This window comes from Balaenoptera physalus (genome assembly GCF_965194825.1).
Source record: "Balaenoptera physalus genome assembly, contig: HAP1_SCAFFOLD_1164, whole genome shotgun sequence".
In the NCBI taxonomy this organism is placed as follows: Eukaryota; Metazoa; Chordata; class Mammalia; order Artiodactyla; family Balaenopteridae; genus Balaenoptera; species Balaenoptera physalus.
The window spans coordinates 86,630-105,145 of NW_028125630.1; the positions used below are offsets into that span (position 1 = coordinate 86,630).

General features: G+C 44.4%; 1 protein-coding gene across 7 annotated transcripts in view; it reads left to right on the plus strand.

The window, feature by feature from the left end:
- The window catches only part of LOC309653788 (uncharacterized protein), a 36,178-nt gene extending 23,358 nt beyond the window's left edge, over positions 1-12,820 (plus strand). For 6 of the 7 annotated variants that reach the window (XR_014259485.1, XM_082478581.1, XM_082478583.1 and 3 more), the window contains 3 exons: positions 2,909-3,028; positions 10,507-10,726; positions 12,030-12,820. Coding sequence is in view for 2 of the 7 variants with exons in the window: in XM_082478581.1 (XP_082334707.1) it covers positions 2,909-2,923 (15 nt within the window). In the remaining 5 variants the exon portion in view is untranslated. Of the gene's footprint in view, positions 1-2,908; positions 3,029-5,567; positions 6,014-10,506; positions 10,727-12,029 lie in introns of those variants that run through there. The other variant, XM_082478582.1, reaches the window with a different exon arrangement.
- Positions 12,821-18,516: the final 5,696 nt, after the last annotated feature.

Consider the following 18,516-nt stretch of genomic DNA (forward strand, 5'->3'; position numbering starts at 1 on the left):
AACCCCATGTGAACAATACCCAGGGACAATCAGGTCCCCTACTGATGGCTACAGGTGACCTCCAACCTTAATCCCTACCCTGTTTGTATGCCCCTTCTTACCTGAGGAGTTACTGCCCTTGCCAGTGTTGGCTGTATGTCTATTGGTGGTTCACCCAGCCCTAGTAATCCACACACTACTGTTGACAGGGTCTGTTGGAAACAGTATACCACATGCACACAACAGGGAGTCTTACAACATAGGTCAGATTGGGGACAATGGGAGCCACGCTGTTGGCTATTCAGGTCGGTCAGTCCTACTGACATGACCACAGATACCAACACTGAGGCTAGCGACCTTCTCATGTCTCTTCTACTACTAGCAACACCCATCCTGGCTAAAAGCTAGACTCTTTAGATAACACTTATGACTCGTAGATGCCTTCTAAACCCTCAGGGCCAACTTTCACCTGAAATCAGAAGAAACCCAATGTTATGAAGTAGTGCCATTAACCAAATAGAGCCACTGTCTCTTGAGTCTTATTTAAGGCGTGCCCAGGGATAGTATGCACCCAGTAGTACAGCCAGCATGCTTGTGATCAGTGTAATCATATTAAAAATGCTGTAATGCAGAGCCATACCGACAAACTCTATGGGGTTACAATTAGATAAAATTATAGCTCTTACTAATCCCTGGCATAATGATGCGTGTAAACGCTGCCAAAAACGTATACCTTAACAACGATTGGTCTCTTTTCTTAGTAGTTATAACGATTTCTCTCTCTCTAGTACAAGTCCCATGTATTGAAGTTTGCACTAAAAGAAATTAAGTGACCAAGGGCAAGTTATCATGAATTTTCCCCCGGTTGGGAAGTCATATTTTATACACACACACACACACACACACACACACACACACACACACACACACACACACGGAAAGGAATGTATACAACATAATACCCAGGACAAGGCATGCCTAAAAAGTCAGGAGCTTCATCCAGTTTGGGAATTCTTTCCTAACCTAACCTTCTTACAATACCAACTTCAAGATTTACATCACACTCAGTGGGACTGGGTTCTTCAACAGCTGCAACACTTGCTGCCCACAGTAACCAATCATAGCTTTTGGGTGTGACAGCAAAGACAGTTCTCATGAAAACATATTTGATCCCATGGAGAAATCTAACCAGTCTCTACGTGGGAGTTTTTCCATCCAAATTGACAGCTATTTGCTTATAACAATTACAAAATTTGTCAGGTTTACCAAGACCATCGTTAGTAAGCACTTGGGAAAGACTTGAGGGAAATTGCATCCCAATGTTACTCTTCTGGGGGATCTTAAAACATACACATCACATCTTACAGACCAATAATGAGAAGCCCAGTAGCAAAGGTAATCTGGGAGGAAATCTATTGGTATCGTTACATGACCACCTCCCAAGAGGCCACCTCTCTGAGGCTGTTAAAGCTATACAAACAGCTGCCCAAGAAAAATTTCCCCTAGAATGGAAGCAGTGGAACAGGTAGTCCTGCACTGAAGTACAGCAGCCTTGTGATAAACAGGGAAAGAAATGGGCCAAATGTACAATCTGTTTTTGAGATCACTTGGCCCACCCGGCTGTTTGTTACTAGTAGTTGGCAGGAAACTCAAGCAACAATAACACCACTCTGAGCTAGAAAGCACATACATACAATTGCCCACCAAAACAAACCTGCATGTTGCCTTAGTCACAGCAATGTATAAGATGGCAAATTTAAGCACATTCTGCTTACACAGTCATTTATTCACACAAATTTGGTCACATATTCACTCAATAGAATGAAGATGCCCACACATTCGCTCACACACACACGCACACTCAAGTATGCTCACATGTAAGACTCACACATTCACTCACATGCACACATTGAACACAACTCACAAACAGGCATGCTCACATATTCACTTACCCACAAACATGCTCACACACCATGAAGTTCACACCTTCACTCATGCATATGGATACACTCAGATAACTTCATACACACTCACATGTTCACTCATTCAAATGTAATCAAACATTAACAAGCTTACGCAATCAAACGAGCTTAAAGATTCACATGCACATGCTCACACACTCACTCACAGGTTTACTAGCACTTGTAGATACCCTGGTATACGAACATGTATCTACATGTTCAGGCACCCAGATATATTTGAAATACCATGTTCACATACATGACAGTGCTTATGAATTCACTTGCACACATGAATATGATCGCATACACAAGATCACTCACGTTCCTTCACAGGCATCAACACACTGACACATTCACTCCCACACAATGGCATACTTGATGTTAATGGGCTCACACAGTCAACAGTCTTACACACTGGCACACTTGTATTTGCTTACATGGACACACCCACATATTCACTTATGCACGCACATTTGCCTGCTCACAAGCAAAAATACCCACATATTCACTCACACACAGATATGCTCTCACTTTATCATGCTGCTGGCAGTCAATCATCTGTGAATGTCTTTACACATTTATTCACCTACAAACACACTCAATACCTCATACACATGAACACGCTCACACAGTCACCCACAGATGAACACCCTCAGATAAGGACATGCGTATATATTTATTCACTCTTAACGTCAAACAAATTTACTCTCGCACAGAGACAATCTCACATGTACTCACAAACACGTGCTGATGCTCATCAACAGTCACACGTATGAACTTGATCACACACACAGTCATGCTCAATATGTAAATATACTTACGTGTTAAGTCCCCAGAGTACCTGGTCCCACATATGAACATGCTCCCACATTCCCGACAGAAATTATTATCCCACATACGACACACTCAAAATTCTATAACCTGTTCTAAGTTTCTGGGTCTCTGCCAACCCTATTTTGCCTTTCCAGCTGGCTCACTATTAAGCTGGGCCTGTAGAGATTTCCTGAGAGAGACAAGAGGTCTGAAGGAAGGAGAATCTACTATGTCTTCTCTCTGTTCCTGTTCCTCTCTGTATCACCCCACTAAAGGTAAGAATAGTCTTTCAAATGAATTTTTTTAAGTTATTTATTTTGTTTTTATTTATTTATTATTTTTGGCTGCATTGGGTCTTCGTTGCTGTGCATGGACTTTCTCTAGTTGCGGCGAGCGGGGACTACTCTTCGTTGCGGTGCGTGGGCATCTCATTGCGGTGGCTTCTCTTGTTGCGCAGCATGGGCTCTAGACGCACGGGGTTCAGTAGTTGTAGCACACGGGCTCAGTAGTTGCGGCTCGCAGGCTCTAGAGCGCAGGCTCAGCAGTTGTGGCGCGCAGGCTTAGTTGCTCCGCAGCATGTGGGATCTTCCTGGACCAGGGCTCGAACCCATGTCCCCTGCGTTGGCAGGTGGATTCTTAACCACTGTGCCATCAGGGAAGCCCTCAGATGAATTCTTAAGAAGAATTCTTTTATATGTCTTTTATATATATATATGATATGTTCTTGATCCTTTCATCTGCCCAAAACACTTAGGTTGTCTCCATTCCTTGGCTATTGTGAATAATGCTGCAATGAGCATAAGAGAGCAGAGCAGAAAGCACCTCCTTTGGATCTGTTTTCAGGAGTGGGATTGCTGGCTGATCTGCTAGTTCTATTTTCAATCTTTTGAGGAACCTCCATACAGTTGTCCATAGTGGCTGCACCATTTTACTTTCCCACCAACAGGGCACGAGGGTTCCTTTTTTACCACACTCTTGCCAACACTTGCTATCTCTTGTCCTTTTGATAATAGCCATCCTAATAGGTGTAATGTCTTAATTACAGCTTTGATTTGCATTTTCCTGATGGTTAGTTATCTTGAACACGTTTTCATATACCTATTAGCCAGTTGTATGTCTTCTTTGGAAAAATGTATATTTGGACCGTGTGCCCTTTTATTAATTATTTGTTGGTTTTGTGTTTTTTTTTTTTTTTTTGCTGTTGAGTTGATTGAATTCCTTATATATTTTGCATATTATCCCCTCAACAGATAACATGATTTGCAAATATTTTCTTCTGCTTCATAGGTCAGTTGCCTTTTCCTTTTGTTGATTGTTTCCTTTGCTGTGCAGAAGCTTTTTAGTTTGATGTAGTCCACTTGTTTATTTTTGTATTTGTTGCCTTTGTTTTGGTGTCAATTCAAAAAAAAAACATTGCCATAACCTATGTCAAGGAGCTTACCCCTGTGTTTTCCTCTAGGAGTTTTACAGATTCAGGCCTTACGTTTAAGTCTTTAATCCATTTGGAGTTCATTTTGGGGTATGGTGTAAGATAAGGGTCCAATATAGTATCTTTGCATGTGGATATCCAGTTTTCCCAGCACCATTTATTGAAGAGACTCTCCTGTCCTCGTTGTGTGTTCTTGTCAAATAGTTGAGCGTAAATGTGAGGGTTTATTTCTGGGCTCTATATTTTGTTCCGTTGGTCTATGTATACATCTGTTCTTATGCCAATACCATGCTGTTTTGATTACTATACCTTTGTAAAATAATGAAATCAGGAAGCATGATGCCTCCAGGTTTAGGTTTGTTATTTGGGGGGTGGTTCATCAAAGGGTACAAATGATCAGTTATAAGATAAATACATTCTAGGGATCTAATGTACGGCATGCTGATATAATTTAAGATATTGTGTGGTATGCTGGAGACTTGCTGAGATGGTAGATCTTAGTTTTATCCCACACACCACCCCCAAAAAACCTTTAGCTATGTGAGGTGATAGATGTATTAATCGGTTTCACCGTGGTAATCATTTAACAATGTATACATACATCAAGCATCACACTGTTCACCGTGAATATAGAAATTTTATTTGTAAATTATACTTCCATAAAGTTGGAGGGGATGGGAGGAATGTGTGTCCTGTTCACATGGAAAAAATTAATTACTCTAAACTGTCAGAGGTAAAGCATAGGATTTGGGTTACTAGAAGAATACATTTTAAGTCAACTGTCTTCAATAAACTCAATGAGCGAAAGGAAACAATGATCAAAGAACTAGGAAACAATGAGAAAGATGTATCACAAAGAGACAGATATTATAAATAGGGACAAAATAAAAGTTCTTCAGCTGCAAAGCACAGTAAGTGAAATGAAAAATTAATAAAAGATGTCCAACAGCAAATTTGACCAGGAGAAAAAGAATCAGCGAGTTTTAAAAGGTTAGTTGAAATATCCAGTCTCTGGAAAGGAAAAGAGGAGCAGAAAAGCAAAGAATGAAGAATAATGAGCACAGCCTATGAGACTTATGTGCATCAGCAAGCTCACCAATGTACACATAATGACAGTTGCAGAGGCAGAGGAGAGAGAGAAAGGGGTAGGAAATCATTGAAGAAATGATGCCTGAAAACCTCCAAACTCGGAGTAAAGACATGAATCTACACACCCAAGAAGTTCCACAAACTCCAAGCAGGATAAAATCAGAGATCCCCACCTAGGCACACCATGATCAAGTTATCAAAAGTCAAAGACAAAGAGTGAACCTTGAAAACAGCAATAGAAACAACTCCTCACCTACAAGTAATCCTCAGTAAGATTTGTGCCCATTTCTCTACAGAAACCATAGAGGACAGCTGGCATTGGAATGACATATTAAAAGCGTAGAACAAATGAACAAAAATACCCTTTCAACCAAGAATTCTATATGTGGGGAAAACGAAGGGGAGTTAAAGACATTCCAAGACAAACAAAAACTGAGAGAGTACATAGCTAGTAAGCTTGCCCTACAGAAAGTACTAAAAGGAGTCCTTCAGGCTGAATTGAAATAATGCTGGGCACCTATCTGAAGCAATATGAAGAAATAAACCACAAAGGCCAAGGTAACTACACAGGTAAACGCAAAAGCCAGTATTGCTGCACTTTTGGTTTGTATCTCCTCTTTTTGTTCTCATATATGATTGAAAATACAAATGTATAAAGCATTAACTATAAATCTCTGTTAATGGGCACCAAATATACAAACATGCCATGTGTCACCATAATTAAATAAAGAAATGTGGCAGAGCTGGGGAAAAGCAGAGGTTTTGAATACTATTGCAACTATCTCCGTATTAATACAAACTTGATTATTATAAAGTTAAGATATTAATTGTAACTCCCAGTGTAACCACCGACACTGCCCCCACAAAAAGCTCCAGCACTATAAAAAAACTAAAAAAGGTACAGAGAAAGGAGTGATAAAGAATCACTTTGTACACTAGCAAAATGAAATTAATAACAGAAAAATACAGTAATTGAGGAGTGAAGGAACAAAAAAAGGCTGACATGTGGAAAATAAATAGGAAAAGGTCAGGAAAAGTCTTTCCCTGTCAGTAATCAATACAATAACCATAGATAAAACTGTTCAACGAAAAGACAGCACAAGTGAGTGAACTTCAGGCAGTCACCTTAGCGCTGGATGCTCTGGCCAACAGTTAGCCCCGTCTGCACATTTTCATAGACAGTCAGGCCATTGTCATCGGGCTGGCTGTCTGGTCCGGCCCATGGCAGCAACGACGTTTCCTTGTGTAAAACTGTCCCCTTTGGGGTAAAGAGCCCTGGGAATCTCTTGGCCCACAGACTCCCAAATTATAAATCCAGGTCACACGTGTCTCTATATATACTAAAGCCACTATGCAGGGCTTTGCCAAGACCCTCCTTCTTGGCTTTGGAGTTCCGGGCCTTATTGATGGTGACCGAGGCATGCATTTTACTTCTCAGGATACACAACGCTGGGCTCTTGAACGGCATTCAGTGGACCTTTTGCCTCCCTACCGGGCCTTAGGCTGCAGGACTCAGAGTTCCAGAGTGGCTTACTTCCACAAGTTCAAATTCCATTACAGGAAAATGGCACGTTTCAGTCGCCAGTCACACGCCAGAGGTGAATTGTAGTATAGCGTCTGACTGCATCCTTTGATGTTTGACTGCTGAGGGCTTTTAAACGTCAACCCTCCCTCTTCCCCAATGCCCCACACTCTCTCCTTTGGCGCGGTTGTAGGGTGGAGGGGAGGAGGAGTGGGCGTCAAACTACACTAGCTACTGCCAGCACAAGGGAACTGTCATGCTGGCCCCATCCACGAATCACAGTAGAACTCCCAAAGCAATTTCGTCCTTTCCTGACTCTCTCAAGTCTTTTTTGGAGCAGCTTGAAAAGGCTACCCTGCTCTCCCCCCAGAAGCCTCCTCATGTAAGGAATACACTTTGCATCGCGTCTCGGTAGTGTGTGTGTGTGTGTGTGTGTGTGTGTGTGTGTGTGTGTGTGTGTGTGTGTGTGTGGTGTCACCAGTCTTGATTGACCTTTGAACCCAACTTGGGGTAGGGGTCCATACTGACTCAGGATGGCAACAACAGCTCTTCTCGCCAACCTTCCCAGGAGCGCAGTGCAGAATGTGTGCTTCCCATCCGTGAAACGTTAGGGTCTGTCAAATTAGATGTCCTGGATCCCAAGGCGGTGTGCTTACTGGAAGTAAGGGACATGGCTTATGTTCTCCTGAACGTGAAGTTACAGCTAACACCCACTCTTGCTTCTGTGCCCAGCGACAATAGTAAGTGGGATTAGCATAAAATAGTTGTCGATTTCTTCCTCGTTTTAAGCATTCGTTACCCTTGACCACTCGGCTAAGTGGGGCTGAGTACAACAAAAAGTCTCGGACTGTTGACCGAGAAATCATTCTAGGAAGCCTGTCCTGTTAACGTGTGCCGTGCTGTATTAGTCTGCTCAGGCTGCCCTAATAAAATGCCATAGGCTGGGCGGCTTAAACAAGACATTGGTTTATTTCCTACAGTTCTGGAGGCGAGGAAGCCCAAGGTCAGGGTGCCAGCATGGTGGAGTTCTTGGTGAGGGCCCTCGTTTTGGCTTGAAGATAGCCGCCTTCTTCCTGTGGCTTCACGTTGGGGTGGTGGGCGGAGAGCACCATCTATGGTCTCTTCCTGTAAGGGCAGTAATCCCAACGTGTGGACCGCAGCCTCCTGACCTTACCGAAACTGAATGACCTACCAAAGACCCAGTCTCCAAATACCATCTCCTGGGGGCGGGGTAGGGTGGGGGACGGGCTTCATCGTATGAATTGGGGAGGCAGGGGATGTACACACTCCAGTGCAGAGCATGTGCTCAGCCCAGTCTTTGAAAGAAGTATCTCTCTCTGTCTCTGTCTCTGTCTCTGTGTCTCTCTCTTCTCTCTCTGTCTCTGTCTCTGTCTCTGTGTCTCTCTCTTCTCTCTCTCTCTCTCTGTCTTCATTTCTTGGAGGCTGGAAATGAATTGGGGAGCCCTGATGAAACACTGTCCGGCTCCTGTCTTTACTGCTTTCTCTCCACTCTCCATTCTCACTGCATCCATATCGACTTTGTATGTCCTTTTCTAAGTAGCTTTTACAGCATTAAAACCTCCAAATTCTCTTGCTCTCTCTTGTGGGAGGTTTTAAGCGTTGCTGAGATTTGATCTATACACCTTCTCTCTCTCTCGTTTTTGAACTAAGTGTGTCTCAGTCAGCGTGAGCTGCCCCAGGGTGGCAAATGGGGAACACATGCAGGTTCTCATACCCCAGGGCGCCGCCCTATAGGGACACTGTAGCTTTGCTCTTGCAGTGGTGGAATGAAAAGGAAGGGATTCCTGTGGGCTCACCGAGGCTCAGGGTGAGCTGGGCCTTTAAGGCTTCCAGGGAAGCTGAAGACCTTGGTCACTCATTGGACGGCGGTGCTGTCAATCCTTGGCTGCTGGCAAATGAGCTTAGAGCCGGCGCTGGAGGACGTGGCCCTTGGTTGACCCTTCCAAGGTCCGCCTCCCGTCGCCAGCCAGTCAGGCTCTTTCCCGCCCTGTGCGCAGCGGCCTCGGCGCAGTCTCGGTGGGGCGCTCCACAGGCCGGCGGTCTGCCCTTCCCGTGGCGGGGCCCCCAGAGGCATCTTGGCAGACCCTTGTCCCCTGTGCAGCCGGCTTCTCTGCAACCCCCACCCCGTGCCGGAGGCCCCGCTGCCAACATCATCCCCTCCCTCAGCGATACTCAGCCCGGCGGCCGCCATCTTCCCCGCGATCTTCACTGCAGCCTGATCCGTGTGTGGCGCGTCCCTCCTGCCATGTCTGCCACAGAGGAGCGAGGGCCGATCCCAGGTGGCCAGGCCGGAGCTGGTGGCGGGGCGGGTGGCGACCCCAGTCCCCTCGGGGTCCGCGCATCCCCTTCGGGAGGGATGGATGGAGCCGAGGGGGCCGCGGCCCTTCTGGCCTCCCTGGGGCTCTCCAGAGCCCTTCACGGGGAGGATGGTGGGCAGGAGGCCGCCCAGGCCGCAGTGGAAGAAGACTGGGATGTAGAGCTGGTGGAGGAGGAGGAGGAGGAGGAGGAGGAGGTACAGTTTGAATTAGAGATCGAGGACCAGGAGGAGGATGAGTATCAGTCAGAAGAGGGAGACGAAACTGAGGAAGAGGTCGAGGAGGAGGAAGAGACAGAAGAGGAGGACGAGAATGGGCTCGAGGGCGCGGGAGTGGTCGCGGGCCACGGGCCCCCCACGGCGCAGTTTCAGTCCCTGTTCCGGGATCTGGTCCATTGCCGTGTGCACCACAGCCACTACAACGACCGTGTCCTGGTCGGGCCCCACGCCGGCCGCGTGATGGTCAGGCGCCGCTCCCGACGGCCCTCGGACCCTGCAGAGGATGCCGCGCCTCCTCAGGAGCAGGAAGGCCTGCGAGAGGCAGGTGAGGTCTGGCGGGGCGAGTACCAGGCAGAGGGCACCCCGCCCTGGGAGCCGCAGGAACCTGCAGAGGGGGCGGCATCCCAGAAGGCAGAGGAACCGGCGGCGGAGGCCGAGTTCTGGGCGGACGAGGTCCTGGCTGATGCCTCCGAGTCCTGGGAGGCTGGGGCGTGTGGACCTGACGACGGGGCCGAGGCTGGCGAGGGGCGGCCCAGTCCCCAGGCCCTCGCAGCCCCTGCTGGGGCATCGGCCTGAAAGGCAGGCCGCGCTCAGCGCTGGCCTCTGGCGGTTAAGCAGCGGGTCAAAGCTCTCAAAAACCTTCAGGCACGATATGCACAAGTAGAAGCCCAATTCTCTAAAGACCTTTATGATCTTGAGAAAAAGTATGCTGCTTTCTACCAACCTAGGGGCAAACAAATGGCATACCTCACTTTTGGTTGACGGGCTTCTACAAATGCAAAGATTCCCAGTAGGATGACCTGAGAAAATGATGAAATGGCACAGGGGCACTTTTCAGTGGTTGAGGAATCAGTGAGCTTCGCGGTAGAACTTGTCTTTAAATTGGGTGAACATTTTCCAGTGACGTTCTGGCAGAAACATACAAAAATGCTCTGAGAATCAAATGATTTCGATCCCTTCTCCAAAGGGCCAGAAATAATCAGCAGCACAGTCTGTGAGGTCTACTGGAAAGAGGGGGAAAATGTTGTGAAAACTGTCAAGCAGCAGAAGTGTGAGGCCCATGGAAGTGTTGTATCAACCAGTAGGAACATGGCCAGCTCTTCTTTTTATTTATTGATTGATTGATTTATTTATTTTTTGACATATTTCTCTTCTCCAGAACCTCCTGAGGGCAGAGAACTAGGTTCTGCTGCTGATTTTAAATCGGGAAATGCTTCCCACCACCTTGTGATGCCAAAGTCCGTATCATTCGACACTAAAGAAGAGAGTGCACATCAGTATGAAAATGCTGAGGAAGAGAAAGAGGATGGAAATGAAAAAGCAGAAGAAGGACCCAAAGTGGATACGGTCTCAGCAGAGGGCAGCTCTGGAGAATACAGGTATTATTGTATAGTGCAACCATTCCTGACATATACCTGTTACTAACAGCTTTATGTTTTGTTTTGTTTTGTTTACATACTTAATTTATTTTTGGTTTATTTTTTAACATCTTTATTGGAGTATAATTGCTTTACAGCGGTGTGTTAGTTTCTGCTTTATAACAAAGTCAATCAGCTATACGTATACCTATATCGCCATATCTCCTCCGTCTTGCGTCTCCCTCCCATCCTCCCTATCCCACCCCTCTAGGTGGTCACAGAGCTCCGAGCTGATCTCCCTGTGCTATGCAGCTGCTTCCCACTAGCTATCTATCGTGTTTTTAATTTTTTTTGTAAAGTAAATAAGAAAAAATTGTTGAAATTTAGTTTTGGAAAAACGGTTTAATGTTACTAATGGACTTGTATTCTAGATGATATAGAAGGAAGTGTGTTCTGAAAAGTATTTCATTTGCAGCCGCAAGTCCTTTGTCCTGTAGCTTTAAGACTACTACAGATGGGAAATTTATCAGACCTGGAAATAGAGACCTATATGTTTTTAGAGGTCTAAAATATAGAGACCTATAGTTTTAGAGAATGGTCACCAGAAGAAGCAGCTAAAGCGAGTAAGCTGTGCACTAGCTGTACCTTCATCCCCTGGCCACAGAAATGGAGTCTCTCGGAATAACAATGCCTTTGAGAAAGTGACTCCTTACAAAGTAGTAAAAAGTTAAGGATTTCACATAAGACTGCATTTCATGAGTAGTTCACAAATATTAGTTCGATTGAGATTTTTTATTCAAAAGAAAAGAAAATTAGCCATAGTAAGATTATTGGCTATCCCTGAGTCGGTAATTCAATCTTAGTTTCTCCTTCCTCTACCCATTCGTCTTTTCCTTTCTCTGTCTCATCTCTCTCTCTCTCTCTCTCAGTATCACGCTCTTTCTTTCTTAATTTTCACACCTGTGGATGTTTGATAACAGCCTCATTCTCATTTTACAGATACGGAAACTGAAGGTCTGGGATTATAAGGGATTTATGATTTGTGTAAGGAGCATAGGCTCTTAAGGTGGAAAGACATTTAAATCGCAGAGTGGCCTTTCAAGAAAAAAATCTAGCGTTTATAGTGGTGGGCAAGAGAGAGATGAGGTTGGTGTGGTGAAATGATGTGCACCCTGACAACCAAGGCTCTGGGTTACAAGAAGAAAACATTTTGTTCTCTCCTTGGAGAGCCAACAGATGTACATAGTATTGACTCATATTTAGAAAGTCCCTGCTGCATGTTATTGGTGTACAATTGTTAATTGACTCTTATCCCATCCTACAGTTGGAAGGCATAAAAAGAAGTGGACGGCGAAAGAAAAGATGAATTTGTTCTTCACGGATATTCTAGTTTTCATTAGCCCACAATACAAATTTTGTTCCAAAGTTCAGCATCCCAAAAGGATATTAACTGACATCTGACTTTATTCTTACCTTTTACAGATAAATCTGATAGTATTGTTCACGTTGAAAATAAAAGTTTGTTTGACATGAATAAGCTGCAGTTTTTTTTTAACCTAAATAACACTGACTCCAACGTATCTTTGTTCTGTTTCTTTCGGCCCACCTTACTGTCATTGAAAGGGATTTCTTTCAACTATTTGGTAAGCCTGTTTCAAATCCTTTTATTGCAGCCTCAAATAAATTAAAATATTAGATTATAAACAAGTTGTGTGACGAGAGAGATGGTGGCCCAGCCTCTAGTATATGTTATTGAAAGGACCTGACGGATGACCTAGCTTGCCTGGAGACCAGATGGCGCTATTGGCCTGCCATGGAGCAGCAGCAGCCGCAGCTGGGAACTTGTTTGAAATGCAAATTCTCAGAGCCTGCTCCAGACCTACTGAATTGGATATTCTGAAGGTAGGCTGCTAGCCATCGGGTTTTACAAGTCCTCCAAGTGCTACTGAAGCACACTAAAGTTTGAGAACCACTGCTTTAGGGCAATGGGGGAAACGTTTAAGTACACCTACGGTAGGACCAGCCTTAATTCACTGACTTGGTACTGTTGCAGGTAAACTGAACAGGATGGTAAGATCTGGGCTGAGGAAGACACTAGAATTCTCAGGGGCCTGAGACACAAAGAGCTCCCGGAGGGATGTGTTAGTTTCCTAGGGTTACCGTAACAAATTACCACAAAGCAGGTGGCTTAAAACAACCGAAATTTATTCTCTGACAGTTCTGGAGGCCAGAAGTCTGAGGCCAAAGTGTCGGCAGGGTTGGTTCCTTCTGGAGGCTCGGAGGGAGAATCTGTTCCATGCCTCTCTCCTAGCTTCTGGTGGCTGCTGTCAATCCTTGGCATCACTCGGCTTGTAAATGCATGATTCCAATTTCTTTCTTCATCTTTACATAGTGTTTTCCCCTGTGTCTCTGTTTCTGTGTTCTTTCTCTTCTTATGAGGACGCCAGTCATACTGGATTAAGGGCCCGCCCTAATCCAGTATGACCTCATCTGATCTTTATTACACCTGCAAATACCCGATTTCCAAATAAGGTCACATTTACAGGTTCCGCGGGTCAAGGCTTCAACATATCTTTTGCGGGGACACAGTTCAGCTTATAACAAGGGGCAAAGATTCAGTAGTGGAAGGGAGAAAAAGATGAAGGAAAAACCTAGTTCCAAAAGGATAAAAGCATTATGATACCATGCACGTATGAAGTTTAAAGACATGCAAAAGTTATTAGATTGATTATAGGTACATGTATTTGTAGTAAAAGGCATACATAGGAGTAATGCATACATATGTAGTATGCAGAAAGGTGTGTATGAGAACAATAAACTTATTTAAGACAGTGGTTAAATGTATGGAAAGAGAGGGAGAATTCAGTTGGGGAGAGGTACACTGGGTTTCAATTTCATTTGTAAGCTTACGTTTCTTATGACGGCTGATGGTTGCATTGGTGTAGCATTCTCTGTACCTTTGTCGAGGTCTGAAATATGTCCTAATTTAAAGAAAATGAAAGGAGGAAATGGGCCTAATATCTGGAACTTCTTTAAGGGAAAAAGGTGAAGGGGTACTTGAGCAGAGCAGAGGACCATAGAAGGGGAGAACCAGGGGTTTGAGGGTAGAAGGCCTTATCTCTATATTTAGTGAAGGCTGCTTGAGAGCTTGCTAGTTAGCATCAATACCTTTTTCTGTTTTCTGTGCTAGTGCCTCACGTACCCTAGGGTAGATTAACATTATTTATTTACGTGTGTATCTCCCCAGCTGCCTAACGTGTGAGCTTCTGAATTGTTTGGAACTTAAAGGCTTTTATTTATTTCTCTCTCCTAAAGCACTGTGTTTCCTTCTTCGTAGATGCTTGATAAAGGTCTGTTAAAGTGAAGTTAGTGTAAGGTATCCGCAACCCTTTCCCCTGTCACTGGGGTTGACATTTAAAAATGCATTATCCTAGAGTAACACAGGGTATTCCTTATGGCTAGAACAACAACAGAAAACGGCACAAGGCCTTTTGTCACCATTGTTTAATGAAAGAACAGTCCAAGTAGAAATTTATCCATGTAGGGTCCCTCGAAAGGCCTCAAATTGGTTTGCTTCTGTATGGCTCATGCCATGCCAGCAGGGTGTGTATGTGTGTATTTCTGTGTTAATACAGTTAATGTATTAACTATAGTTAATGTTAAAGGCCTTTACCTGGGCTTAAGAATTTTCGGAGGTTCACTTTATTTATTTATTTATTTATTTATAATTATTTTTTGGCCACGTCGTGCGGCATGCAGGATATATCAGATCCCCGACCAGGGTTCGAACCCGTGCCCCCTGCATTGGGAGCGCAGAGTCTTAAGCACTGGGCCGCCAGGGAAGTCCCGGGAGGTTCACTTTAGACAAACGCCTGCACACCTCTTTTTGAGATAAGCCTTTTTTGGTGCATGCTGGGAGTCCGTGTCCCTGCCCCTTACCGAGCTCCAGTTCCCTAGGGCCCTGACTTTACTCCCCAGGTGGCCCCGTGTCCCAAGCCCCAAGAGGCATGTGTGTTCCTCTTCACTGAGTCTGTGCTTCTGAGAGCTGAGTGGCACCGTCAGTGTTATACTCTCAGGACTGAGAGGTATCTACGAGGTGCTGGCTGTGTATACAGGGAACAGGACACGTGGGCTACGTTACCCACATGTATGCACCTGAAGCCTCTCATGTTGAGGGAGGAAGCTCAGGCTTGCTGCTCTGAGGGTCTGCTGTAGCTCTAACGTATCAGGCTTCTCTGAGTCTCTGAGAGACGGTCCTTAAATCAGGTCAGGGACGAATCCTGCATTTCCTGTTTCTCTGGGTGTTTGTGGGTTTTTCTGTGTCCACACGTATAAAATATGTTCTCAGTGAGTCCCTCAACCTTGAAAACTTTGTGCTCCTTGTAGGAAAAGACCTGTCTTGTCCCTCTCTGCCTCGTCCAGGAAAGGTTAGGATGTTCTGATATTTTCCTTGCTTATGGCTCCATCATCTGAGAGGATTTGATCGAAAAAATCTCCTTTTATTCCACTACCTGAGAGGTGACCATTGGGAGAAAAACAGAGGGGTAGGGTGGGTGCCGGAGTTGGAAACAGTTTTCTGTACCAGTTAGGGATATTCTAATGACACTAAAGTTAATGATGAAGAATCACTTTTACTCTAAACCACCTATTTTCAGATGCTCATAACTCCAAGGAATACAAATGAGTACACGTTTACAAGTCTAACAGGGCAGGATTCTCAGACAATGGTGTTCTGGGAAATGTGGTATTATCAAGTCCTGTGAATCACATCATATAGTAGGATCTGTTTTGAGGCATAAAATGTACATTTCTTAGAAGTCTGAGCAATGAATTATGTGTGTTTACAGAATAGGAATTGATATCATCACCAAATCTATGAAGAAAATGAGTTTAAAACGATTCTAAGAGGCACCTAAAAGTTGGCCCTTCCCTCTCTCTCTCTCTCTCTGTCTCTCTCTCTCATCCAATTAGTTATTTACTCTGCTGCCTTTCTCTCCATTTTCCTGCGTTATTTTAGACCGCATCACTTCCTGACAAATTATGAACTGGTTCATGTATACAGAAGATAATACAGCATATATGTAAGGTATATCATAATAATATAAAAACCTGGGTACCCACCACCAAGCTTGAGAACTAGAACACGGCTAATGCCTTGGAAGCCCACCTGTGCCCTTCCTGCGTCATCCCCTCATTCCTTCCCTGAGGTAACCACGATCCTGAACTTTGTTAAAAATTCACTTATTTATACATTCACGGCAGAGGACTGTTCCTTTAAATAATGTTATTTCTTGTCCATTTTGGATTTTATGTGAATGTAATTATACTAGATGTATTATTACTTGCCTTACTCTTTCTCCCCCCCCCCAATTTTGTGTTTGTGAGATTTATCCATGTTGATGTGTGCAACCGTAGTAATCAGTTTTCATTGCCGTATAGTTTATCCATCGTATGAAAATTCCACAGGGTGTCTATTTCCTGTTGATGGACATGTGGGTTGTTTCCAGCTTTATGCTTTTGCAAATTATCTTGCGACGAATTTTCTCATTCATATCCCCCTATGCCCACATGCAAGAGTTTCTGTAGTTTCTCAGTTGAGGGCAATCTTACGCACTGACCCCTCCGCCCCAACCAGGGTGACATTTGATAACGTCTGGAAACATTTTGGTTGTCATAACTGAGGGTGTGCTACTGGCGTCTAGTGGGTGGAGGCCAAGGATACTGCTAAACATCCTACAATGCACAGGACAGTCCTCTACAACCCAGAATTGTCTTTCCAAAATGTCAACAGCTGAGTCACCCTGATCTAGAGTATAGGCCTAGACATGAAATTTCTGGGTCGTAGGGTCTGCCCAAGTTCAACCTTACTGGTAACACCACTTATCTTTCAAAACAGTTGTACTAGTTCATCCTCCCAACAGCAGAGGATGAGATTTCTATTGGCTCCACATTCTTGCCAACTCTTAGTATCATTACCTCCATTACTTCTTGCCTGAACTTTGCCCTAGTCTCCTAACCTTCTCCTACCTCCATGTCTTTCCCCACAGATACATGCTTCATATACTTGCTAAGTTAACCTTCCTAAAACCCAACTCTGGCCATGCCAAATTCCTGTAAGAAAATTTTGATGACTCTACTGCATACACAATAAACTTGGCATTTAAGACGCACACAAAAGGGCCCACTAGCTCTGTAGACCTAGTAATACCAACTTATTAGGTGGTATTCAAATAAGCCGTGCCCTTTCTCTGCTCTCTGCAGCATGTGTGTTGTTGAACACTTACCCTTTCTTAAGTCAGTTCTACATTCATTTCTAGGTCCCTTAATTCAGCCAGTTATTAAATCTTTCAAATTTACTGAGGATTTGTCTTTCTCTGTCTCACTTATTTCCCTTAACATAATACCCTGCAAGTCCATCCATGTTGCTGCCGATGGCAAAATTCTTTTTTTATGGCTGATTAGTATTCCTTTGTATATATACATCACATCTTCTTTGTCCATTCATCTGTTGATGGACACAGATTGCCTCCATACACTGGCAATTATAAATGACCATGCTATGAACATTGGGGTGCATGCATCTTTTTGAATTCGTGTTTTTCTTTTTTACAGATATATGCTCAGGAGTGGAATTGCTGGGTCGTATGGTAGATCTATTTTTAGTTTTCCGAGAAATATCCATACTGTTTTCCACAGTGGCTGCACCAATTTACAGTCCCACCAACAGTGTAGGATGGTTCCCTTTTCTCCACGTCCTCTCCAAAATTTGTTACGTGTGTCCTTTTGTGAGGTGATGTCTCACTGTGCTTTTGATTTGCATTTCCCTGATGATTAGTGATGTTGAACATGTGTGCATGTGCCCATTGGCCATCTGCGTTTCCCCAGAGACAGGAGTGGAGACTTCATTATTAAGGCTACAAGAAGCCATCAAGGGGGTCTAATCTGGGATGTAATTTGTGTTTTAGAAACGTCACTCTGAAAGCAATGTGAAGAAAGGTCAGAGAGGAGGAAGAATGCCGTGTTCATTATAGGAGTGATTTATGTGAGAGATGCTGACGTTCTAGACTAAGGTAGGGGTATTGAAAGCACATGAAGAAGTGTGTAGAACTGAAAGGCAACAGTTGATTGGCTATGGGTGATAACTGGATGTGGAGATACGGAAGGTGTTGTAAGCGTAGAAGAATAAGCGGTGGTAGATGTATTGACAACTTAGTATGCCTGAGTGTGAGCAGGAAAAGAAGGAAAAGAGGAGAAACCCCAGGGAATTCCCTGGTGGTCCAGTGGTTAGGACTCGACAGTGGCCCGTGGCCCAGGTTCGATCCCTGTTCTGAGAACTAAGATCCCAGCAAGCTGCGCGGCACGGCCAGGAAAAAAAAAAAAAAAAAGAAACCCGAAACCAAATCAATGGTGACAGGAGGGAGAGGTAGAAGAGGGAGAGTGCAGATGGGCAAAAACTAGAGAGGCCAAGGAATAGGAGGGCTCAGTGAGATAAAAGAACACGTGTAGAGAGAGTAGAAGAATGAGAGAGCAGCATGGCTAGGCGCTTGCGGTCCAAGACTGGGATATTTTCATTTTAGAAGTGAGAGGTAGAGTAGTTTAGGGTAAAGAATAAAGCAAAGTGTGTCCCCACCCCTCCCTCCCATATACACTGCAGATGCTTGGACAAAATGATCGGAAATGACCTTTTCATTTTTGACAAGCAAGTATTGTCTCTACGAGGATGCCTGAGTGACCAGAGACAAGGGGTGCAGGATTAAGAGCAGTAGGGCTGGGCTCAGCTGACCCACTGCTGTTGTGATGGTTAGTTATAG